The 26949-nt window shown below is 45.6% G+C and overlaps 1 protein-coding gene and 1 long non-coding RNA gene across 3 annotated transcripts in view; one reads left to right on the forward strand and one right to left on the reverse strand.

Moving 5' to 3' along the window:
* Window positions 1-7790, forward strand: part of LOC137542451 (uncharacterized) — a 231522-nt gene extending 223732 nt beyond the window's left edge. The window contains exon 3 of the long non-coding RNA XR_011025433.1: window positions 7634-7790. This is a non-coding gene — a long non-coding RNA (uncharacterized lncRNA). The remainder of the gene's footprint in view (window positions 1-7633) is intronic.
* MAP2K6 (mitogen-activated protein kinase kinase 6) overlaps window positions 1-26949 on the reverse strand; it is a 115801-nt gene that overhangs the window by 3866 nt on the left and 84986 nt on the right. For both annotated transcript variants that reach the window (XM_068264365.1, XM_068264364.1), the window contains 5 exons: window positions 25329-25380; window positions 17283-17410; window positions 14894-14971; window positions 10251-10390; window positions 1407-1452 (listed from right to left, as the gene is read on the reverse strand). In XM_068264365.1, coding sequence (XP_068120466.1) covers window positions 1407-1452; window positions 10251-10390; window positions 14894-14971; window positions 17283-17410; window positions 25329-25380 — 444 coding nt within the window. The remainder of the gene's footprint in view (window positions 1-1406; window positions 1453-10250; window positions 10391-14893; window positions 14972-17282; window positions 17411-25328; window positions 25381-26949) is intronic.

Raw genomic sequence — 26949 nt, forward strand, 5'->3', positions numbered from 1 at the left:
ATAGCTAGTATAGTGCCCCAGTATAGCTAGTATAGTGCTCAGTATAGCTAGTATAGTGCTCAGTATAGCCAGTAAAGTGCCCCAGTTTAGCTAGTATAGTGCTCAGTATAGCTAGTATAGTGCTCAGTATAGCTAGTATAGTGCCCCAGTTTAGCTAGTATAGTGCTCAGTATAGCTAGTATAGTGCTCAGTATAGCTAGTAAAGTGCCCCAGTATAGCTAGTATAGTGCCCCAGTATAGCTAGTATAGTGCCCCAGTATAGCTAGTATAGTGCTCAGTATAGCTAGTATAGTGCTCAGTATAGCTAGTATAGTGCTCAGTATAGCTAGTATAGTGCTCAGTATAGCTAGTATAGTGCCCCAGTTTAGCTAGTAAAGTGCCCCAGTATAGCTAGTATAGTGCCCCAGTATAGCTAGTATAGTGCCCCAGTATAGCTAGTATAGTGCCCCAGTATAGCTAGTATAGTGCCCCAGTATAGCTAGTATAGTGCTCAGTATAGCTAGTATAGTGCTCAGTATAGCTAGTATAGTGCTCAGTATAGCTAGTATAGTGCTCAGTATAGCTAGTAAAGTGCCCCAGTATAGCTAGTATAGTGCTCAGTATAGCTAGTATAGTGCTCAGTATAGCTAGTATAGTGCTCAGTATAGCTAGTATAGTGCTCAGTATAGCTAGTATAGTGCCCCAGTTTAGCTAGTATAGCGCTCAGTAAAGCTAGTTAAGTGCCCCAGTTTAGCCAGTACAGTCCCCGCTCCCCATGGCCGCCGCCGCTATTACCTGGCTGCATCTTCTATTTCAGTCTCCGTTCTTGTAAACATTCAGAGCAGCGCGCCCGGCGCTGCTACTGTGACGAGCGGCGAGCCAGGAAAGAGCGGTTCCCATAGTAACAGGACGCTCTTTCCTGCCTCGTCACAGTAGCAGCGCCGGGCGCGCTGCTCTGAATGTTTACAAGCACGGAGACTGAAATAGAAGATGCGGACAGGTAATAGCAGCGGCGGCGGCCATGGGGGGAGTGGGGGACCCGCGGACCACTATGACTCGCATACAAGCCGAACCCCCAACTTTTGGCCCCCTTTTTGGGGGTCAAAAATTCGGCTTGTATGCGAGTATATACGGTAAGTGCTAAGATTTATCAAGAATTGGCCAGTCAAATGTGTATGTTTGAACACACCCTAACCCAGGAGATAGCCGAGAAAATGCCAATCATTTTGGAGTTGATCTGAATTGAATATGAAGTTATGAAGCTTATAAACAGAGCAGACCAAACGCTGCAGCAGCTGCCTCCATATTCAGGCTACATATATTTGCATAAGATTTACATAAACTCAGAATGATTTGCATCTCGTTGGCAATCCTTGCCCAGGGCATTAGGCAGAAATAAATGATGGCAGTTGGCGTTCTGCACTCACCATAAGCTCTGGATAAGTCGGGCGGTCCATGGAATTTTTATTCAAGCTGTCAAATAAAGAACAACGTTTAAGAAAACGAGTGGTGGTGAAGTACAAATAATTTCAGCACATGGAAACTTACAAAGGCATCTTTAAAGTCAAAATAACCATACACAGGTCATACTTACCTCCTGTGTAGTCTACTCCTCAGTCTCTTTCTCCTCTCCTGCGTCCCATTTGTCCACTGTGATCAATGGAATTCTCCGTCCTCCATTTTAACCACTTGAGGACCACAGTCTTTGCGCCCCTTAAGGACCAGAGCCTTTTTCTCCATTCAGACCACTGCAGCTTTCACGGTTTATTGCTCGGTCATACAACCTACCACCTAAAGGAATTTTACCTCCTTTTCTTGTCACTAATACAGCTTCTTTTGGTGCTATTTGATTGCTGCTGCGAGTTTTACGTTTTATTATATTCATTAAAAAAGACATGAATTTTGTCAAAAAAATGACTTTTTTAACTTTCTGTGCTGACATTTTTCAAATAAAGTAAAATTTCCTATACATTTTAGCGCGAAAGTTATTCTGCTACATGTCTTTGATAAAAAAAAAAAAAAAAAATCAGTGTATATTTATTGGATAGGGTAAAAGTTATAGCGTTTACAAACTATGGTGCCAAAAGTGAATTTTCCCATTTTCAAGCATCTATGACTTTTCTGACCCCCTGTCATGTTTCATGCGGGGCTAAAATTCCAGGATAGTACAAATACCCCCCAAATGACCCCATTTTGGAAAGAAGACATCCTAAAGTATTCACTGAGAGGCATGGTGAGTTCATAGAAGATTTTATTTTTTGTCACAAGTTAGCGGAAAATGACACTTTGTGACAAAAAAAAAAAGAAATTCCATTTCTGCTAACTTGTGACAAAAAAAAAATTAAATCTGCCACGGACTCACCATGCTCCTCTCTGAATACCTTGAAGTGTCTACTTTCCAAAATGGGGTCATTTGTGGGGTGTGTTTACTGTCCTGGCATTTTGGGGGGTGCTAAATTGTAAGCACCCCTGTAAAGCCTAAAGGTGCTCATTGGACGTTGGGCCCCTTAGTGCACCTAGGCTGCAAAAAAGTGCCACACATGTGGTATTGCCGTACTCGGGAGAAGTAGTATAATGTGTTTTGGGGTGTATTTTTACACATACCCATGCTGGGTGGGAGAAATATCTCTCTAAATGACAATCTTTTGATTTTGTTTTACACACACAATTGTCCATTTACAGAGAGATTTCTCCCACCCAGCATGGGTATGTGTAAAAATACACCCCAAAACACATTATACTACTTCTCCTGAGTACGGCGATACCACATGTGTGGCACTTTTTTTGCACCCTAACTGCGCTAATGGGCCCAAAGTCCAATGAGTACCTTTAGGATTTCAAGGGCCACTTTGAGACACTTGTTTTCAAGACTACTCCTCACGGTTTAGGGCCCCTAAAATGCCAGGACAGTATAGGAACCCCACAAATGACCCCATTTTAGAAAGAAGACACCCAAAGGTATTCCGTTAGGAGTATGGTTAGTTCATAGAAGATTTTATTTTTTGTCACAAGTTAGCGGAAATTGATTTTTATTGTTTTTTTTTCACAAACTTGTGACAAAAAATAAAATCTTCTATGAACTCACCGTACACCTAACGGAATACCTTTGGGTGTCTTCTTTCTAAAATGGGGTCATTTGTGGGGCTCCTATACGGCCCTGGCATTTTAGGAGCTCTAAACCGTGAGGAGTAGTCTTGAAAACAAATGTCTAAAAATGACCCTTGAAATTCTAAAGGTACTCATTGGACTTTGGGCCCCTTAGCGCAGTTAGGGTGCAAAAAAGTGCCACACATGTGGTATCGCCGTACTCAGGAGAAGTAGTATAATGTGTTTTGGGGTGTATTTTTACACATACCCATGCTGGGTGGGAGAAATCTCTCTGCAAATCCTAAAGGTACTCATTGAACTTTGGGCCCCTTAGCGCAGTTAGGGTGCAAAAGAGTACCTTTAGGATTTCACAGGTCATTTTGAGAAATTTCGTTTCAAGACTACTCCTCACGGTTTAGGGCCCCTAAAATGCCAGGACAGTATAGGAAACCCACAAATGACCCCATTTTAGAAAGAAGACACCCCAAGGTATTCCGTTAGGAGTATGGTGAGTTCATAGAAGATTTTATTTTTTGTCACAAGTTTGTGAAAAAAAAACCAATAAAAATCAATTTCCGCTAACTTGTGACAAAAAATAAAATCTTCTATGAACTCACCGTACTACTAACGGAATACCTTGGGGTGTCTTCTTTCTAAAATGGGGTCATTTGTGGGGATCCTATACTGCCCATGGTGTTTAGGGGCCCTAAACCGTGAGGAGTAGTCTTGAAACGAAATTTCTCAAAATACTCGTTGATGACAAGGGGTTTTTCAATGACCTCAGTTCGCCGTTGAATTTCAACTGTCGTGTCTGCGTGAATGGTGGACAGGAAGTAAACCTCCCTCTTGTCCTTCCATTTCACCGCGAGCAGGTCGTCAGCACACAAGGCGGCCCTCTGCCCCCGTTCAAGTCTGGTGGTAATGAGCCGTTGGGGGAAGCCCCGGCGACTAGGACGCACGGTGCCACAGCATCGGATTTTTTCTATTTTTAAGTGCTGAAAGAGGGCCACACTTGTGTAATAATTGTCTACAAAAAGATGGTACCCCTTCTGGAACAAGGGTGACACCAAGTCCCACACAACCTTTCCACTGCTCCCCAGGTAGTCAGGGCATCCGACAGGCTCCACTTTTGAGTCTTTTCCCTCATAGACCCTAAAATAAGATGTATAGCCTGTGGCCCTTTCACAGAGCTTATACAGTTTCACCCCATACCGGGCGCGCTTGCTTGGGATGTACTGTTTGATGCGAAGGCGCCCGGTAAAGCATATGAGGGACTCGTCTACGCAGATGTCCTGGTCAGGGGTATAGGCATCTGCAAATCTGGATGACAGGTGGTCTATAAGGGGTCGAATTTTGTGGAGCCGGTCAAAAGCAGGGTGGTCACTTCGATGACAGGTTTCGTTGTTACTGAAGTGCAGGAAGCGCAAAATGTTCTCAAATAGTGTCCTGGACATGGCAGCAGAGCACAGGGGAACATGATATGCAGGGTCCGTAGACCAATAAGACCGCAACACATTCTGCTTTACTAGTCCCGTGTGAAGAAGGCCCAAAAAAATTTTAATTTTGGAAACTTGGACTGGTTTCCACCGAAAAGGCTGGGCAAGGAACTTTTCCGGATTGGCGGTTATATATTGTGTGGCCTTACAGTTGGTCTCTGCCACAATTAAGTCTAAGAGATCCTGGGTGAAGAACAGATAGAAAAAGTCTAGGGCCGATCCTAGATTATCTGTCTCCACCTGGACTCCAGACTGGGCGGTGAAAGGGGGAAGTACGGGTGCGGCGGAATCAGCCAATTTGGGTTTGCCAGCACCTCTGGTAAACTAGGGGTAGTACGGGCCCGTCTTCTTGGTGGCTGCGACTGGGATCTTACTGCACGTGCCACCGAACCATTTCAACGTCCATGCTGGTGCTCGCCACTTCACCAGGGTCTATGGAAGTACTGGTGCTAGGTCCAGGAGATGTTGTGCTGCTGGTGCCTGCCCCACCATGAAATCTCAGACCAGCACGAACACCACTCTGCTGCCCTTGAGGCCGATCCTGCGCCACCTGCGGTCCAACAACATGGGGTGTGGTACGCCTTGCTCTAGCCGGGACCTCAGCCTCGTCATCACTATCGGTCAGTGAGCCACTGCTCAATTCAGGTTCAAACTCTGACCCGGAAGATTCGTCGAATGAGGTGTCTCAATCGTCCTCATCCGACTGGGCCATGTACCTGAGAACCTCATCATCGGAATACCCCTTTCTTGCCATGGTGGACTGCTAAATTTAGGGGGTATTACTCTGAGACTACCCAGAAAAAAAGAGCACCTACCTAGCAAAAGGGAGTATTTCAGAGGTAGAAAGCTGTGGTCACGGAGTTTTGATAAAAAAAAAAAAAAACTGATGTTTACAGTGCCACAGCTATTGTACAGTGTTTTTTGCAGTGATCAGAAAAAAAAATCTGTCACTGCGGTGGGGCGGGCTGAACGCAAGTGCAGGCGAACGATCAGGCCTGATCGGGTAAACACTGCGTTTTTTTGTGGATCATCCTAGTGACCCTAATAGATCTGACTGCGATCAGTAATGATCACTTACAGATACTATATAGTACCAATGTTGATTAGCGACAGTGATGACGCGAATTAGTGACTGTGGTGCAGTGGGCTGAGCACTAACTGACACTTACAAAGGTGCCTAACTGCTAACACTAGTGATACTAAAAAAGTGACAGTTTTCACTGATCACTGTTTTTAGATCACTAGGATAGTGACAGGGGGGTGGTGGCGAGTGGGGAATCAGAGGCAATCAGAAACAATCACAGGGTAATCGCAGGCCAATCACAGGGCACTCAATTCACGGGACAATCAAAGCCAATCACAGGCCAATAAAAGCCGATCACGGGACAATCAAAGCCGATCACGGGACAATCAAGGCCAATCACAGGGCAATCAAAGCCAATCACGGGACAATCAAAGCCAATCACGGGACAATCAAATACAATTACAGCACAATCAAATTGAATGTCAGCACAATCAAATACAATGCACTGGGAAGGTGATTGGAGGGGGTGTCTGAGGGCGATCTGAGGGTGTGGGGGGTTGATTAGGTGCCTGCACGGGGCAGACTGGGTCCTGATCTGGTGGGTGGCAGACACAGGGGGTGACGATAGGAGATCAGTGAGGGATTACAGGGGAGAATAGATGTAAACAATGCACTGGGGAGGTTATCAGGGGGGGGGGGGGGGTCTGAGGGCAATCTGAGGGTCTGGGTGGGTGATCAGGTACCCCCAAGGGACAGTTTAGGGTCTGCTCTGATGGGTGGTGGTGACAAGAGGTGATAGGCAGGTGATCAGTGGGTAAGGCAGCTGTTTACAAATGTATACAGTATACAGGGGGGTGGTCTGGGGGGGATCTGAGGGTAGGGGGGGGTGATCAGGGGACCCTAGGGGGCAGTTAGGGACCTAATCTAGGGGATAGCGTCGCTAGATAGTGACAGGGAGTGATTGATGGGTTTTTAGGTTGGTGGTGGGGTACAGATACTGGTGTGCTGGGGTGGGCGATCGGGGGGGGGGGGGGTCTGTGTGGGGCAAAGTGTGGTGTTTTTTTTCCACTTAGCTAATGGCTGCCGTCCTCTCTGATGGTCGCACGACGAGTGACCATCAGCGGAGGAGGCAGCCAGTATAATACACTTTGATACAATAACAAAGTGTATTATACGCCTCTGATTGGCCCGATCGCCGCATTTGAAACCCGCCGGCGCTGCTAATTGGCAGGCGGGTTTCCGAGCAGGGTGGGCAGAGCCCATTGCCAGCGGCGATGGCGTCATTAATGGCGCGATCGCCGCACAGCCACCTCTGATGCCGCCCCCGCCGATGGGCGTATTGCAGTCGTTTGGGCCCGGTCTTTGCCGCCGCCCATTGGCTGGGGGCGGTCCTCAAGTGGTTAAAAATGGCCGTTACCCCCTAACAGCTTCCTGGTCAGCACACTGTTAAACTGTAATATCACACACTTGAGCCATAGGTAAACATGGCCATTACCTTGCACATTCAATTGTAACTGACAGCTGATAATATATAACTGACAGTAACTGGTATATTCCAGTTCTGACAAACAAAATATTGTCAGAACTGGAAGGGATCACTGTAAGAAGAAAATGGTGAGCTTCTGAGAGGAACTGAAGGTGAGGTAAGTATGTAATATTCGTTTGCAGGTACATCATGTGCTTGTTTTAAATAATTTTACTTGCTTCAGGTTCCCTTTAACAACCAGCACATCAGCAGCTCTTACTGCTAACAACTGGCACATCAGCAACTGCCACTGCTAACAACCGGCACATCAGCAACTGTCACTGCTAACAACCAGCACATCAGCAACTGTCACTGCTTACAACCAGCACATCAGCAACTGTCACTGCTAACAACCTAAGGCTTCGTACACACATCCAATTTTAATCTGCAGACGACTGGCCAATTTTACCACTGCCATGTAGTATAAGGGCTAACAGATTTTGAATACTATGAAATTTTCTGCCTTTTTCTTCTATCCTACACGTTCCTGTACCTGTTCTAATGTGGTCTGTCTAACTGCAGCCTTTTCTAGTTGCACTGCAAACTTGGAAGAAAACCTCATGGAGTCTGCAAAAGACTTGAGACTGGGGAGGAGGTTCACCTTCCAGCAGGACAATGACCCTAAACATAAAGCCAGGGCAACAATGGAATGGTTTACAACAAAACATATCCATGTGTTAGAATGGCCCAGCCAAAGTCCAGATCTAAATCCAATCGAGAATCTGTGGCAAGATCTGAAAACTGCTGTTCACAAACGCTATCCATTTAATCTGACTGAGCTGGAGCTGTTCTGCAAAGATGAATGGGCAAGGATTTCAGTCTCTAGATGTGCAAAGCTGGTAGAGACATACCCTAAAAGACTGGCAGCTGTAATTGCAGCAAAAGGTGGTTCTACAAAGTATTGACTCAGGGGGCTGAATAATTACACCCCACTTTGCAGTTATTGATTTGTAAAAAAATGTTTGGAATCATGTATGATTTTTGTTCCACTTCTCACGTGTACACCACTTTGTATTGGTCTTTCACGTGGAATTCCAATAAAATTGATTCATGTTTGTGGCAGTAATGTGACAAAATGTGGAAAAGTTCAAGGGGGTCGAATACTTTTGCAAACCACTGTAGGTCTGTAAATTCCTCCTTGCTGATTCTATCAACCCAAATCTGTCATTTTCTGCAGTCACCCAGTGCTCAATACAAGATGTGACCACCAACCAGGGTAAAAACAACAAGCCAGGCTTAATATCAAATATGACAGGTGGTTGGTATTTTATTTAAAATTACACATAAGATAAAATCAACAAACTTACATTGCAGGTCCATGCACACTCCTTCCCGACCAGGTTTCGGCTACACACTCATCAGGTGTTGTGACAACACCGTATAGCCCAAACCTGGTCGGGAAGGAGAGACTGGCTACTCCTAAGATTATCAGAGACGGTTTCTTTGATATAAGGTAAACTTGATTGGTGTTAGTGCAGTTACCTTATAAGCGCTTTAATGCAGCAACAGAGTAACCAAGCAGCTCAGGGTGACCCAAACTACTAGGAATGTATAGGGGGATAAAAGGAACCAAAAAGCCCTCCTACTAAAAAAGCAAAGCTTGGTGTAATTGCCTTCTTAAAACAGAAGGAAATTTGCAATAATTCAGTTATAAATGAACATTTGTGGTTACCCACAATGCACACCTACTAAATATGCAAATTATCCCTTTTTGCCCTTGGTAAGCCAAGCAAGCATCCAGAACCGCTGGTTTATAGCAAGCCTATAGCTTTAAGTTTTACACAGCCATATCAAACCCACATGTAGACAGCCTGTTTTGGACTTTTGGTCCTCATCAGTACATGGTAGGGATTGATAAGGCTGTATGAAATAGGGCTTGGTCGAGTACAACAGAGTAACCAAGCAGCTCAGGGTGACCCAAACTACTAGGAATGTATAGAGGGATAAAAGGAACCAAAAAGCCCTCCTACTAAAAAAGCAAAGCTTGGTGTAATTGCCTTCTTAAAACAGAAGGAAATTTGCAATAATTCAGTTATAAATGAACATTTGTGGTTACCCACAATGCACACCTACTAAATATGCAAATTATCCCTTTTTGCAGCAAGGGTCCAGTGTGCATGGACCCTCAATGTAAGCTGTCGATTTTATCGTATGTGTAATTTTAAATGAAGTACCAACCCCCTGTCATATTTGATACTGAGCCTGGCTTGTGGTTTTTACCCTGGGTGGTGGCCATATCTTGTATTGAGCACTGGGTGACTGCAGGAACTGACAGATTTGGGTTGATAGAAGCAGTGCTGAGGAATTACGGTAACAGACCTATGTGATTGTTCCATTGTGGATTGGATAACCTCTGGCACCTACTAACCATTTCATTCAGTGCTCAATTCCTTGCGTTTTTCAAGTACTGCCGCCAAAGAGATCAGCAGGACAGCCAGGCAACTGGTATTGTTTAACAGGAAATAAATATGGCAGCCTCCATATACCTCTCACTTTAGATGTCCTTTAAATGGGAACTTCCTCATAATAAAACTAGAAAATACCATTATTTTTTTTTTTTTTTTTTTGGCGTGACCATAAGCAACAAATCTTTTTTGTTAAATAAAAAGTGGATTTCCCATGCAGATGCCTGTTTAGCTGCAGTGTGTAAAATAACCAGTAGTGACACACAGACAAGTGTCCTGCACCTCCAGACAACACAAGGGTCACGTGTCAGGCAGTGTGACCACCACAGCCATATCACTTCTCAGCCACTAAATACAGCTACTCATCCTCAGTCAGGCGCTTCCTGTGATTGCTTCCGATATTGTGCTCTCAGGGAAACCTTCTAGACAGACAATAGCGAGATAGGTTGCATCAGGAACAGGCAGTAAAGCGTGAGCTGTCCCCGGTCCTTCCGATTAGCCCCGCGGGGATTCCCGAGGACCGGATACTCTTCTGCCTCTACGGAGCGGGAAAAACATTGCTCACTTTTACCGCTACAAACAAGAGATTGTCAACAGACCGCGCCCACTTCTAATACAATACAATGATGCCGCAGGTTGTGAAATCCATTGACGGCTCAATCCAGTCACTTAACATTTCTCCAGAACAGTAAAAACTGGCCTAAAAACAAAGAAAACATTTTCCCGCCACTCACCATTTTGAGGTAAAATCAACAAAGTCAGCTGAGAACTTGTCTGCAGGCAACTGTGGCGATGGCTCCTCCACCACCTGCTTCAGCTGCTGGAACGGGGTGCCCCACGAGTCGTAGGGGAACCGCAGGATAGCGAGCTCGATCTGCAGGAAAGAGAGAGAAGTTCTGGCTTATTCTGAACAGAGGACATTATGGTATTTTCTTACAGCACACCTGAAGTAATTCAAAAATAAAACGTTAGATACTTGCCTCAGAAGTTGGATGCCTGTGGATGTTCCAGAGGTTTCCCAAATCTCACCATTCCAGCACACGTTCCCTCTTCCTCTTCTGGAGTCATCCCCCGGCTGTGTACCTGCGCAATCGGACTGGGCATGTCACAGTAAGGTCCACACATGCTCAGAAGAACAAAGCTGTATGTGCATGGCTTCTTTCCTCCATGCACACGTGCTTCATTCTACTGGGCATGTGCAGACCTTATTCACACATGCTCAGTCCAGATGCACTCATTCACAGCTGGGAAGGGCCAGAAGAAATGCATTTAACATGAGCTGAGTCAATCAAGTATAGAGGGGGACTCTGCGCTGGATCGGTGGGCTGTAGGAGGATCCGAGAAGTCTCCAGACCATCCAAACGCTCACACTACTGTATCTAACGTTTCATTTTGTTTTTTCACTTCAGATGTCCTTTAACTAAGGAGTACTTGAGGCAAAAAATGATTTAACCTGTCATGACAGGCACTGCCTAAATGAGGATGGGTTGTGAGGGGTTAGGGTTAAATACTCACCTGATATGACATAAGGGTCACAGGTGATATTTCGCTCCCTTCCTCGATAATGTGGTAGCAGTCATGTTTCCGAAGCCTGCTGGAGCACTTCGGAAGCCACCAACTGTGTGGCCGTGCCCGCCCCCAGCTCAGTAGCCACCAATTAGGCTGCTGCAACGCAGGTGCCCAGGCCAAAATCCGAGGGGAGGGAGTGAAGACACCAGGACAGGGAAGTATTTAACCTCATGACACATCACGTCAGGTCAGTTTTACCACAGGTACTCTTTAAAGTGAACCAGAGACGAAGCACACTCATTTATTTTACCATATATATCTCAATGGGGACATTAGAGAAACCACCTACCCTGCTCTCTGTTTCATTTTTAACTGTTCAGCCTGCTTGTTCTCAGCCCTGATAAAATCCCCGACTGAGCATTCAGTCTGGCTTTGCTCAGGAATTATTATAGCTGAGTCTGTGTTCCCTGGTGTCTTTTCAAGCCCAAAACCTGCCCCCTTGTAGCTCTGCTCAGGAATTATTATAGCTGAATCATAGCAGAGCCAGACTGAATGCTCAGTCAGGGATTTTATCAGGGCTGATTAGAAGCAAGCTGAACAGTTAAAAATGAAACAGACAGCATGGTAAGTGTTTTCTCTAATGTCCCCACTGATATATATGGTAAAATACATGAGGGTGCTTCGTCTCTGGTTCACTTTTAACATTTTACTTTTTTCCTGAGCATATAAAACACAAATAGGCAAACCATTTCTGAGCACCAGCTGGAAATGACTAGTGACCAGGGCTGTGGAGTCAATACAAAAATCATCCGACTCCAACGCCTCAGTTTATGAAACCACCGACTCAAACTCCAGGTACCCAAAATTGCTCCGACTTCAACTCCTTAGACAAATAAATACTTACCAGGGCTGTGGATTTGGTACAAAAATTATCCAACTCCTCCGTTTATGAAGCCACTGACTCCGACTCCAGGTACTTAAAGGGAACCAGAGACGAAGCACCCTTGTGTATTTTACCATTTATATCAGTAAGAACATTAGAGAAAACACTTACCCTGCTCTATGTTTCATCCTTACTGCTAAAAGTGTCTGTTATCAGCTGTGATAAGAATCCCGGACTGAGCATTCAGTCTGGCTTTGCAGCGAATAATAATAGCTGAGTCATTATAGCAGAGCCACAAGGGGGCAGGCTTGGGCTTGAAAAGACACCAGAGAAGACAGACTCAGCTATAATCTTTCCGTAGCAAAGCTAGACTGAGTTCTCAGTCGGGGATTCTTATCAGAGGGGATAACAGTCAGATTAAACAGAGAACAATGTAACAAAGAGCAGATTAGGCGTTTACTGTCATGGTCCCACTGATTTATAAGATAAAATACAAGAGGGTGCTTCATCTCTGGTTCTCTTTAAAATTGCTCAAACTCCTCAGCCCTGCTAGTGACTTTTTGTGAGTACCTGAAAAGTGCTGATAACCAGGACTTCCAGGACTAGTGAGAGTGTCATCTGAGCAGTCACTTCCCATGTCTATCCCTTCCCATAGGCTGCTCCATTGCCCCCAGCATGGCCCCTAGGCGTGTGTCTGGACAACAAGGTCACTGCATTCCTTCCCTCCCCATACATTACAATGCCACAATCTGGCGGGATATAACTTGTACAAGACTGGTCAAAGTACCAAATACAGATTCCCCAACTTACAATTAATAAGCAGTACTAGGAATAGAACAAAAAAAGCAGCTTCCATCTGAGGCTTCTCACACAGGTATAGAACTTGGAAGACAGGTGCTCATTGTAAGAAGAGAGCACAACTGTTGTGACACTGGCTATAAAGAATTGTCATAAAAAGGCAACATTTGTGAGAGTCTACTGCCACCGTATGGTACACGCATGGTAATGCAGCATTAGTTTGCTCTCTGGGACACAAAAATGACTGCAAGCAAATAATACGATGCTTGGAGCAGCGCCACTCACACACACTTCCTGCCAATCTAGATTGGCCCAATTACAAACTGCATCCATTTTGTATGCGAGTTTGAAAAGTGACCATCTCCAAGCTCCATGCAAGCCACGTTCTCTGACTACCCCCCTGTGGCGGCCGGGCTTATACAGCTAACTACAATTCATTACAGACACAGGCAATCTATCATCTTCCTGCCTTTGTGGTCTTGGACAAGTAGTCGCACAATAAAATGGATTCCTTAAAGGGACTCTGAGCAGTGCAGAAACTATGGGAAGATGCAGATCATTTTAAAGCTCTCTTTCTCCTCTCTCCAACAATATATAAACCGCTGCCCTACGCCTTTTAGTTTTCGCGATTGAAATTGCCACGTCCGCGATTTTGATTGCGAAAATAGAGAAAACTAGAAGGCGTAGGGCGGCGATTTAGGTGTCGCCAGAAAGAGGAGAAAGAGAGCTTTAAAATGATACCCATCTTTCCATAGTTATATTGTATTACACAGGGCGACTTTTTCTGCTGAATGGAGATGCTGACTTTGAGAAAAAGTCGCCCTGTGTAATACAATGTAACTATGGAAAGATGGATATCATTTTAAAGCTCTCTTTCTCCTCTTTTTGACGACCCCTAAATTGTCACCCTACGCCTTTTAGTTTTCTCTATTTTTGCGATCGAAATCGCGGCCGCTGCCATTTCAATCGCGAAAATAGCGAAAACTAAAAGGCGTAGGGCGGCGGTTTATAGATCATTGGAAAGAGGATAAAGAGAGCTTTAAAATGATATGCATCTTTCCATAGTTTCTGCACTGCTCGGAGTCCCTTTGAAGGGACACCAGAGGCAAAAATAAACGATTGTATCCATCTTCCTTCTCCTACAAATGACTTTTTGAGATATTCCACAGTTTTATTTTATGTATAAATCTACTTTATAAGTTTTAACAGTTTTATTATTTTTGACACATTCATTGAAGTATGCCAGAGCTAAAATCTATGAACTATGCACACTTTTTATCTCTTTCCTGCTCTCAGAAGCCATTTTCTGCTAGGAAAGTGTTTTATAGTTGGAATTTATCAGCGAGGGTCACATTGTAGTCACTTCCTGACTGAGTCAGGACTGAGTCAGCCACTTACATACCTGATATTTAACTCTTTCAAGCAGTGAAAGAAAAAAAGGAACACAGCATAGTTATTGGTGTGCTAGGTACTGTACATAGCCATGTCTATCCCAGCTTCAGCCTACCACAGTGGATCGCTCCTGTGTCCCCCAGGGGGACAGCAGCAGTGATGTACATAGTTATTAGACGGCGGTTTTGACGTCTAACGGTCTCCGAGCGGCGATCGCTGCTGGGAGACTGAAGGTGGAGTTAAGCGCCGTCATCCAAGCAGAGATGCACCTCCTGCAATTCCTGTAGGAATCCATTCACACCAATCAGCATGGAGTGGTGCTGGGGCTGTCGCGTGGAGCGGTCGTCAAAAGCTTAAGGCCGGTTTTACGCTTGAAAAATGAGTTGTGGTGCAATGTCCCGCCCCATCACACAAAATGCCTTACATGACTCAGCAGAAGAGTGCGCAGACAGGGACATATGCATAGTGCCACACCCCCTCCTGTGACATACTTCCTGCTGGTCAGGAAGTACATCACTGGAATCCCCGAGTTTCCCGTCATATTCACGTCACCACCGCCAATACGCTGTTGACTTTGTGGTAGCTTGGCGGTGGATCGGGGACTTCCTGGGTGACACTGTATGTGTGCTATGCCCCAATGCCTGGCACTTCCGTGCCATTACTCTGCAGTAAAACGGAAGCGCAACGCAAGTATTCAATGCAAGTCTAAGAGGGGCAGAAATGCTCCACCCATTTGGAGAATGTAGAAGACTCTATACCACAGTAATAATAATAATACCATAATAATAATAATACCATGGTAATTCCAAGGCTCCAGATATCGGACTTCACGCTGTATCCTTTTTGGTTCAGCTCCGGGTTTATTCTTTCAGGCTGCAAGAGAAAGAAAATGCATTCATATTAATGAAGGAGTATATAAAGATATATGCACTCCATGCTATGCTCCTAGGCAACCACCTGGGGGCGCTATACGTGGCTGCAGCTCTCATCCTCTCTAGTCCTGTCCCCGAGGCTGACAGGAAAAACGCGCCCTTCACAGATGATCATTTCTGGTGACAATCTGATGACCAGGATTTGTTCGGCTGCCCCCCACCCAACGCAATCTCACAAACCCATAGAAAAAAAAAAATCAGTCCATTTATAAAAGGCCTATTCTTTATTTTATACAGCTCATTGCAATAATTAAAGTGGATCCGAGATGAAAAACTAACTATAAAGGCTGGAACCCACAGGAGCGCTTTTGGCAGCGTTTTGGCAGCACTGCGATACGCTAGCAGTTTGCCAAAACGCTGGGCTAATGTTAATGGATGGGGCAACTTCCACAGGAGCGTTTGCGTTTCCCAGAAACGCAAACGCAGGACCTGCAGCATTTTGGGAGCGTTAGCGCTTCAATGTAAAGTATTGAAACGCTAGCAGAAACGCTAAGCAAAACCTAAACTGAGCGGTTTTGCGGTTCAGCACACTGTAACAAAATTAAAAATAATTCACAGGACCAATCAGGATAAAAACAAGAAACGCAAAACGCTACACAACCGCTGAGGAAAAAAATACACTGTTGCAAAACGCGACCGAAACCTCGCATGAATCCGCTTGCAAACCGCTCAGGCAAAACGCTAGCGGTTGCGTTTTGCGTTTGCGGATTTCAGTGGGTTCCAGGCCTTACAAGTAACTTGTCTATATATATCTTATCTAAAGTTTAGATAGTTTACACAGCAAATCTAGCTGCAAACAGCTTTAATAGAATATGATTATTTCTTCCTGTGATACAATGACAGCAGCCATGTTGTTTGTAAACATTACACAGAGGCAGGCTTATCTGTATCTTGAGCAAAAAAAACTAATCCCCCCTCCTCCTCCCCCCTCCCCTCTGCCTCTGAAATCTCTGGCTAGTAATACCTCCCCCTCCTCCTGCCCAGACTGAGCTCCCATGAGCCCTTGCCACTGTCTGAAAGTGCCTTGGCTCTCTGAAAACCTGTGGGCGTGGCTTGTTTAGTTTATAGGGAATTAGAGTATTAAAACAAAAAAGTATTTGGCTTGAGGAATGCCCTATAAACAATAGGAAAGGAACACAATTATGCAATGAGTTTAAGTTCATCTCGGATCCACTTTAAAGTGACCCTTAAGTCGAGTAAAAAAAAAAAAAAAAAAATATGAGTTTAACTCACCTGGGGCTTCCCTCAGCCCCCTGCAGCCAATCGGTGCCCTCGGCGTGTCTCTGCGATGCTCCAGTCCCCGGCGGCGACCACTTCCGGTTTCGCCATCAGGACCCGACAGGCATGGGAACGCGAGTGATTCTTCGCGTTCCCAGCCAAAATAGCGCCTGTCGGGTCCTGACGGCGAAACCGGAAGTGGTCGCCGCCGGGGACTGGAGCATCGCAGAGACACGGCGAGGGCACCGATCGGCTGCAGGGGGCTGAGGGAAGCCCCGGATGAGTTAAACTCATTTTTTTTACTCAACTTAAGTGCCTCTTTAATAACAGTCATCCTCTCAGCTTCCTATCTTACTGAATGAGTAAGCGGAGATCAAACTGACCAATAAGACACCTGAAAGCCTCCCGCTTAAACAGCTTAGCCTCAGCCAATCCCTGGCTGCCAATCACAGCAGGTCATTCATAAGGAGGAAGGTTTGTTTAATATATTGTACTGTGTGCTAAGTGATCTCCTCAACAGATAGCGAGGGTCACTGGGTGGTGTCAACTGTGACAAACCTGAGAATGGAAGACCAATGCTGGGTACACACGGTAAGATTTTCCGTACGATTTTCCGACCCGATCGTTTTTGCAGCACGATTCAGCTCTCGATTCTTTTATCTTCATTCGTTTTTCTTATCTTTTTCCATTCACCGCTATGAGAAATCGAGTGCGAAACGATCGGGTGCAATATCGGACATGACGGATTTTATCAATCGGTTCCATCTATCGCACGTAAAATCGTACCGTGTGTATTAGGCATTACTCTCAGTCCACAGAATCACCACAGGAAGAACATTTAATAAGTGTTTTTTGGCCTTTAGAAATAACACAAAATTCCGGTCTGCGGACAAAAAAAAGTATCAGCTGAAGTAAATGCACACAATGATGTAAAAAACCATTCCGCTAAGCTAAGGTGCGAGCAAAAAAGCAACAGCTGAAGTAAGTGCACACGACAGAGACACTAGACAAGAAATGACACAAATCGCACTCACCGCCATGTAAGGCTTGCAGCCGGCGTCCATAGTTTTGGCTACGGAGTCCACTAAATATCCACTGATTCCAAAGTCGCACATCTTTACCTGGCCTTGCTTATTAATAAGCACGTTGGAAGGTTTCACATCTGTGAAGGGAAAAACAAATCACAGGCCTGTTAGAGGCCTCCATATTTCTGCTGCGCTTAAAGAGGAACTCCAGTGAAAAGAATGTAATGAACAAAAGTGCTTAATTTTTACAATCATTAAGTATAAATGATTTAGTCCGTGTTTGCCCCTTGTAAAATCTTTCCGGTACTTTTCCATTAGCCGGGCGCTAATTACATGAATAGTTCACATAACAAAAGTGTTAAAGAAAACCTGTACTGAAAAAAGTTCCCCTGGGGGGTGCTCACCTCGGGTGGGGGAAGCCTCTGGAACCTATCGAGGCTTCCCCCGTCCTCCTGTGTCCCACGGCGGTCTCGCTGCAGCCCCCTGAAACGCACAAGCGACAAATCCGACAGCCTGTGCAATATTTACCTTTTCGTGCTCCAGCGGGGGCGCTGTTGTGGTTCTTCTGATGGAGATAGGCGAAAATAGCTGATATCAGTCGGGTCCACTCTACTGCGCAGGTGCAGGAGACTTGCGCCTGCGCAGTAGAGCGGCCCGACGGAGATCGGCTATTTCCGCCTATCTCCGTGGGAAGAGCGGATACTGCGCCTGCGCTGGAGCCAAAAGGTAAATATTTACACCGCCGCCGCTCCGGGAGGATTTTCTCCGCTGCCGTGGGACCGAGGAGGGCGAGGGAAGCCTCATTAGGATCCGGAGGCTTCCCCCACCCGAGGTGAGTACCCCCAGGGGAGGCTTTTTCATTACAGATTTTCTTTAGTATAACCGACTGTATTGTGTTTTACGCGTGTCCCCCCAGAGTCGTACGTCACAAGAAAACAAGCAGGATTCCCTGCCGCGACTAACGACTCTGGGGGGACACGCATGTCCCCGCCGGCTGCCAGTATTGTATAGGAGAGAGGGCAAGGGGGAGGAGAGCGAGAGCCGAAGCCGGCGGCAATGTAACAGATGAAGCCGCCGCCTTCATTTTAATTCAATTAAATCACTTTTTACAATACATTTGGCCGCAGCGAGACGGCCAGGAAAAACACAATACAATCGGTTACATTAACACTTTTGTTACGTGAACTATTAGTGTAATTATCGCCACCTGCCGGATGCGCCCAGCTAACGGAAAAGTACCATCTTTCCTCTCCCTGATTTACATTCTGACATTTATCACGTGGTGACATTTTTACTGCTGGCAGGTGATGTCAGTGGAAGTAGCTGATGCTTGCTTTTTTGGCAGTTGGAAACAGCTGTCATTTCTCACAGTGTGATGTCAGCACCATGGTCCTGACATCACACTGTGGGAGGGGTTTCACCACAATATCAGACATACAGCGCCCCCTGATGATCCGTTTGAGAAAAGGAAAAGATTTCTTATGGGAAAGGGGGTAGGCCTGAACGATTTTAGGAAAATATTGAATTGCACGATTTCTGACAGAAATTGTGATTTCGATTCAATTCACGATTTTCAATACACACCAATAGATCAGCACACCGATGGTGAGTAGGAGTTCCCCCAGTATAGTTAGCTATGTATAGGTGCCCCCAGAATAGTTTAGCCAGCTATAAGTGCCCCAGTAAAGGTTAGCTAACTAGAGGTGCCCCAGTATAGGTAAGCCAGGTATAGGTGTTGCAGTACAGGTTAGCCAGTGTAGGTGCCGCAGTACAGGTTAGCCATCCTGATCCCCTTTAGTGTATATAACCAGATCCCCACCACCACCTTTAGTGTATATAGGCAGATCTCCCTTTAGTGTATATTGCCAGATCCGCCCGTTTAGTGTATATAGCCAGATTCCCCCTCCCCTATAGTTTATATAGACAGATTCCTCAACCTTCCTTTAGTGTATATAGCCAGATCCCCCCTTTAGTGTATACAGGCAGCCCCCCCCCTTAATGTATATAGCCAGATCGCCCCTTTAAGGGGTGGGGGGGGACTGCCTGTATACACTAAAGGGGCGATCTGGCTATATACATTAAGGGGGGGCTGCCTATATACACTAAAGGGGCGATCTGGCTATATACATTAAGGGGGGGGACTGCCTGTATACACTAAAGGGGGGATCTGGCTATATACATTAAGGGGGGGGGGACTGCCTGTATACACTAAAGGGGGGATCTGGCTATATATATTAAGGGGGGGGGACTGCCTGTATACACTAAAGGGGCGATCTGGCTATATACATTAAGGGGGGGGGGGCTGCCTATATACACTAAAGGGGCGATCTGGCTATATACATTAAGGGGGGGACTGCCTATATACACTAAAGGGGCGATCTGGCTATATACATTAAGGGGGGGGGGACTGCCTGTATACACTAATGTATATAGCCAGATCCCCCCTTTAGTGTATATAGGCAGTCCCCCACCCCCTTAATGTATATAGCCAGATCGCCCCTTTAGCGTATACAGGCAGTCCCCCCCCCCCTTAATGTATATAGCCAGATCCCCCCTTTAGTGTATATAGGCAGTCCCCCAACCCCTTAATGTATATAGCCAATATATCCCTTTTAGTATAGGCAGATACACTTCCCCACTTCCCATTAGTGTATATAGTCAGATCCCCCTTTAGTGCATATAGGCAGATCCCCCACGTTAGCGTATATAGCCATATATCCCTTTTAGTATAGGCAGATACACTTCCCTTTAGTGTATATATGCAGATCCACCCTCGCCTCTGGTACCTCCTCCTCTCCTGCCCCCATCCCCCCAGCAAGTTCTGATCCATTTCGGCTTTGCTGCATTAGTTTGCCGTGTGGTGAGCCATAGTGAACAGGCAGCGAGTGTTGCCTGGTAAGGGCTGGTTCAGACGGATGTTTGTGCAGCGTCTACTGCCAGCGTTCGGGGCTTGGCGTTAAACGCTCCCATTCAAGTGAATGGGAGCGTTTGTACCAAGCTTTTACGCGCGTTTACACGAACACGGCGTTCGGGTCCCGATTTTCCCTATCGTTCAAGGAGCCCCTGGAAGCTACATGTAGCTTCCAGGGGCGGTTAACCGCGACGGGTAATGTACCTCTAGGGGAAGAAAAACGCGAACGCAACGCGAACGCTGCTGAAAGCCTGAACGCATCACGACCGCAACGCCAAAGAACGCAACGCCTCTGAACGTCCGTCTGAACCAGCCCTAACGGTGGCCGCCAGGAAGGGATGTCACACTTCCTGATACAGGCCCCGCGATATTAGTCTACACTCGCTGCCTGTTCACCACGGCTCACCGTGTGGCAATCTAATGCGGTGAAGCCGAATGGGATCAGAACTTGCTGGGGGGAGGGGAGGGGCGGAGCAGGTACCAAGGTTGGCAAAAATCGCCGCAAAACAAACATTTTGATGATCTCGATCGCCAAGCCCCTGATTAGTGATGGTGGCAGTATTATCTGCTATCTCCAGCTTGATTTTATAGACAGACAATATACAGAATTATTTTTTTAGGGCCGGTTCAGATGGACGGCTGCCAACGTTGTCGTTTAGTGTCGGCAAACACCACGTCCTGCATGGAGATGAATGGGAGCGCTCATCTCACAGAGTTTACCTTTGATTGCATGAGCATTGCGGGCAATCGAATTTTCAGAGATGTTGCATTTAGCTTCTAGTATCGTTTGCGCTCATAGTTCCATTTCCCCCTGGGGCCCAAAAGTGACGTGACAACGGTATGATGTGAACTGATGGCAAACACTTTTCTGCTCGGTAGCAGCAATGGCGAAACAGGACGCCAGCAGCTGGCCGTGTGAACTGGCCCTGGGAGGACAGATTGGAAGCTTTTTTGATACCATATATAAGGCCTGCATAAAATATTATCAATAGGTAACTTAAAACCACCCTGGCGTTCTATTAAGATCGCCAGGGCGGCTGCGGGAGGGTTTTTTTTAAATTAAAAAAAAACTATTCCATGCAGCTAACTGAAAGTTGGCTGCATGAAAGCCCACTAGAGGGCGCTCCTGCCGCATACTTCTGATCGCCTCCGGCAATGAGCGGCCTTCCTTGTTTCGCTTACCTCGTCGCCGTAGCGACGAGCGGAGTGACGTCATGGACGTCAGCCGACGTCCTGACGTCAGCCGCCTCCGATCCAGCCTTTAGCGCTGGCCGGAACTGTTTGTTCCGGCTTCGCTGGGCTCGGGCGGCTGGGGGGACCCTCTTTCGCCGCTGCTCGCGGCGGATCGCCGCAGAGCGGCGGCGATCAGGCAGCAAACGCGGCTGGCAAAGTGCCGGCTGCGTGTGCTGCTTTTTATCTCATTAAAATCGGCCCAGCAGGGCCTGAGCAGGACCCTCTGGCGGTACTGGACGAGCTGAGCTCGTCCATACCGCTAAGGTGGTTAAAGTGGACCTGAACTCTTGCACAGGACAGAAGGAAAACGTGGAGAAATGCACCCTGTGTGTATTTAGAGAGTTCAGCCTGTCTACTTCCCCCTCATCTGTGACTAACTCCTGTGTCAGTTGGCTGCCTCGTCAGAGCACACACACTGTATATTTATTGCAGGACTTGTATCCGCTACAACAAAGAAATGTTTTTCTTTAAAGGTTATTATGCTGCTCATTTTTTTTTTCCCCAGAGCTGAGAGGATTTTCTGAGTTCAGGTCCACTTTTATGCAATACCAGTTGCCTGGCAGCCCTGCCGATATCTCTGGCCGAGTCACCAGAAGCAAGCATGCAGCTAACATGGCAGGATACTGTACCTGCTCGCTTCTCTCTACTCATACATAACCAACAATGCGTACAATCAATATCGACAGGAAATGATCTTCATTGGTCCAATCCCAAGCGTTATACAATTTACATGCGCGTAAACAATGACAGGCTAAGAACCCCCCCTTTAATACAGACACATTCACATTCATTATTAATGCAGTAAATAGATTAGAAACTGGCAGATATGTGCCCAGTGGGCGCAGCAGGCTGCCACGTGGGAAAGGGTGGGGCCGGCAGATACGGGAGATTAGAAGGTACGTGCGTGGGCAAAGAATGCGGTGGATGATGCCATGTCTGGAGGGGAGAATCTATACAGTGTAGAAGAGTTGGGAAGTATAGAATGTGGATGAATAACGACAGCCATACACCTTAAATTTACGTTAACCATTTCAGCCAGCGGGGATTTTTCACCTTATGCATCAGAGCAAATTTTCACCTCCCATTAATTCGCTAATAACATTATCACTACTTATCACAATTTATTGATCTATATCTTGTTTTTTCCGCCACTAATTAGGCTTTCTTTGGGTGGTACATTTTGCTAAGAATTATTTTTTTTTATAAATGCATCTTAAACAGGAATATTAAGAAAGAATGGAAAATAAATCAGGTCTCAGTTTTCGGTCATTTTAGCTTTAAAATAATACACGCTACCACAATTAAAACCTGCGTATTTTATTTGCCAGTTTGTCTCGGTTATTACACCATTTAAATTTTGTCCTTATCACAATGAATGGCGCCAATATTGTATTTGGAAATAAAGGTGCATTTTTTTCAGTTTTGCGTCCATCACTATTTACAAGCTTATAAAATTTAAAAATTGTTCGTAGTATACCCCCCTTCAAATGCATATTTAAAAAGTTCAGACCCTTAGGTAGCTATTTATGTTTTTTTTTATTGTAATTTTTCTTTTTCATTAAAAACTTTTTTGGGGGAATTTTTTGGTGTTGGGAAATAAACAGTTAATTTTTAATGTTATAATATGTGTAAAATGGTATGTAAAATGTATGTAGATGTAGTTTTACTATTTGGCCACAAGATGGCTACTTTGAGTTTTTTTTTTCCTCCTTGTGCTTCTCGCTAACCGGAAGCACAAGGGGGGCGCAGAAACTTTTTTTGTAGAAAGACTGAAGCCTCTGGTAAGAGAGCATCGTTTTTTTCTGCTGGGGACACGGATCGGTGATTGGGAACCATGTTCCCGTTCACTGATTTCAGGGCTACCGGGGGACAGCTCGGGGACACGCCCGCGATCGCGCACGGGCACCACAGCAGAGCAGCTGCCTGGACGTGACGATCACGTCCGGGCAGCTGAAATAGTTAAATAAATCTGGTGTCCGATTTGAGAAAAATAAAGGTTTGTCACACGTCATCAGCCTACATTAGCAGCATTGAGTGCAGAGTGCGTGTACAGCAGCTGGCCAACATCAGCTGAAAGATCTCCCGTGGTAGAGGCCTGCATCGGGTAATGCGGGTCGGGTGCGGGTAGCGGGGCTGAGAAATCAGACCCGCGCAGTCCTCTATAACATGGTGGGCCATTAGCGTCGCCTGGGCACCACCCAAGCATATTGTTCTCCCCACTGACCCCGCCCCTGGGAAGCCTGTCCGTCGGGCCTTGCTGAATGTCCCTCCGCCTCCTCCATAGCAAAACACATGTTGCTGGCCTCTAGTCTAGTGACATGTCTGTACTGCCTCTGCCCGGGAACGTTGCCCAAGTGATCGATCCCAACCCCCGCCGGGTGAACGTCCTTAAAGCACACCTGAAGTAAGAAGAATATGGAGGCTGCCATGTTTATTTCCTGTTAAACAATACCAGTTGCCTGGCTGTTCTGCTGGTCTCTTTGGCTGCAGTAGTGTCTGAATCACACACCTGAAACAAGCATGCAACTAATCTAGTCACACTTCAGTTAGAAACCTCTAATCTGCATGCTTGTTCAGGGGCTATGGCTAAAAGCATTGGAGGCAGAGGATCAGCAGGGCAGCCAGGCAACTAGTATTGTGTAAAAGGAACTTTTATATTAAAGCGGATACAAGATGAAAAACTAACTATAACAAGTAACTTGTCTATATATCTTATCTAAAGTTTACACAGCAAATCTAGCTGCAAACAGCTTCAACAGAATATGATTATTTCTTCCTGTGATACATTGAGAGCAGCCATATTCTGCCTGTCATCATTACACACAGGCAAGCTGCTCTGCATCTCCAGCCCTCAGCCTGTGAAAACTTCACTTCCCTCTCCTCCCCTCTGAAATCTCTGGCTAGTGACAACTCTCCCTCCTCCTGCTTTGGCTTGAGGAATGCCCTATAAACAATATGTAAGGAATACAGTTATGCAATGACTAAAAGTTTATATCGGATCCACTTTAAATATAAAGCACATGGCAGCTGGGGCTGAGCGCAGAGCTGTGCTCGGAGACTCCGGCTGCAGGATGGTCGCTGGAACCAAGGGAGGCAGGCTGCCTGGTTTTTTGTTGTTGTTCTTTTTTCTTTGGTGGTGGTGGAGGGGGGGGGGGGGGGGGGGACCATCTTGCTAGCCATACTGGGGCTGAAAGGACATCTGAGGGTGCCAATCCTGGGGGCACATCTAGCTATCATGAGGGGAGTTAAGGAACGCATCTGTCTATCTGCACTGGGGGGTGGAGGAAAATAAAGCTGGCTGTACTCGCGGGGGGAGGGGGTCTGATATTGGGGACACATCTGGCTATACGAGGGGAGGAGGGGTAATACTGGGGACACATCTGGATATCTATGCTTTGGGGACTTAATACCAGTGGCGTGGCTTTTATCTACTGTAGCACTTTCTATTTTTAGAGAAGAATTGGTAAAAACTGAGAATATATATATATATATATATATATATATATATATATATAATTTAGGTGACATAAGTAGGGATAAAGTTATTGTTGATTAAATAGGGACATAGCTAAAACTGCTGTGGTCCATAAGGGGAAACCTAAATGTGGATGCGAAAGTGGTGAACCACATGAGGCATCTGGCTGGCTAGAGAGAGGCTATGTAGCGACCAAAATATCTACAGTCAATGAGATGCGAGTAAATTCAACTTGCATGCAAATATAATGCAAATTGTATGCAGCTTGGAAGAGTGCAAATCAAATGCACTTCCTTTCAATTTGGATTGTCCAGATTCTGAGCTGCATACAATTTGCATGCAAGAAGGAACGATTTGCGTCTTATACCGATAACCTTTGAAGTACAGGCACACACACGCGGCAAACCCTCCCCCCCCCCCCCCCCCAATCACCCACCTCGATGGATAACCGAGAGTTTACTGTGCAGATGCTCCAACGCTCGTACGATCTGCGAGAGAGACAAAAAGACACACTAGGAGATCATGTGAGGTGTACAGACAGCATTCAACGCATGCGGCATCCACTTATACTGAAATAAAGAGAGCTAGATAAAAAAGAAATAATGATGTACATATGGTATACATGCAATACAAAAAACGTTCTACAGGTAGTCCCCGACTTACGAACGCCCCGCCGATATAAATGGCATGGATTCTGTGTTTCCAAGGGAACAAGCAAAAAAAACATTTTCAAATTGGACTTGTAGTTTTTGAGAAAATAGATTTAAAAAAAAAAAACTCTAAGAAAAAAAAATGGCTTTTCAACTTGTATAAACAGGTACAGGGGAAAGAGGTGACACAGAGGGGGACACTGGAGGCACAGAGGAGGTACAGGGGACAGAGGTGACACAGAGGGGGACACTGGAGGCACAGAGGAGGTACAGGGGACAGAGGTGACACAGAGGGGGACACTGGAGGCACAGAGGAGGTATAGGGGACAGAGATGGCACAATGTTCCTTAAAGGGAACCTAAATTGAGAGGGATATGGATGTTTCCTTTTAAACAATTCTAGTTGCTTGGCAGCCCTGCTGAACTCTTTGGCTGCAGTAGTGGCTGAATCACACACCTGAAACAAGCATGCAGCTAATCTACTCTGACTTCAGTCAGAGAGCACCTGATCTGCTGCATGCTTGTTCAGGGGCTGTGGATGAAAGTATTAGAGACACAGGATCAGCAGGAGAGTCAGGCAACTGGTATTCTTTTAAAAGGAAAAACTTCTCAGTTTGGCCTCTTGCACACTGCACGCGATTCCGATTCAGATTCCGCTTTTTAATCTGTTTTTGCATCCGATTCAGATTCCGATTTTCAGTTTGCTCCCTGCACACTGCAAATCGGAATCTGAATCGGATGTAAAAACTGATTAAAAAGCGGAATCTGAATCGGAATCGCGTGCAGTGTGCAAGAGGCCTTTAGGTTACCTTTAAGAACAGATTCAGGTTAAAGGACAACCGAGGTGACATGTGACATGATGAGATAGACATGTGTATGTACAGTGCCTAGCACACAAATAACTAGGCTGTGTTCCTTTTTTTCTTTCTCTGCTTGAAAGAGTTAAACATCAGGTATACAAGTGACAGTTTCTGTCTGGGTCGGGACTGGGTCTGACTATAGCATAACCCTCATTGATAACTACTTACAGCCATAATACACTTTCCTGGGATTAAATGGCTTCTGAGAGCAGAAAAGAAATAAAAAGGGTCAATAATTTATAGATTTGATCTCTGACATACTTCAATTTAGGTATCATTGAGCAGAAACAATGAAAAAGTAAAAACTTAAAAACTATATTTAAATATAAAATAAATAAAATAAAACTGTGGGATATCTTAAAAAGTCATTTTTAGGAGGAGGATAGATGCAATTTTTTTTTATGATCAGTTTATTTTCACCTTGGATGTCCTTTAAGAATGAACCTACAAGTCCCTATCTCGTTCGTTAACCGGGGACTTCTTGTATTGAGTAAATTGCAATACATCACACACACACACTGCATTAAAGGGGAACTGAAGAGAGAGGT

This window comes from Hyperolius riggenbachi, chromosome 12 (assembly GCF_040937935.1).
Source record: "Hyperolius riggenbachi isolate aHypRig1 chromosome 12, aHypRig1.pri, whole genome shotgun sequence".
Lineage (NCBI taxonomy): Eukaryota > Metazoa > Chordata > Amphibia > Anura > Hyperoliidae > Hyperolius > Hyperolius riggenbachi.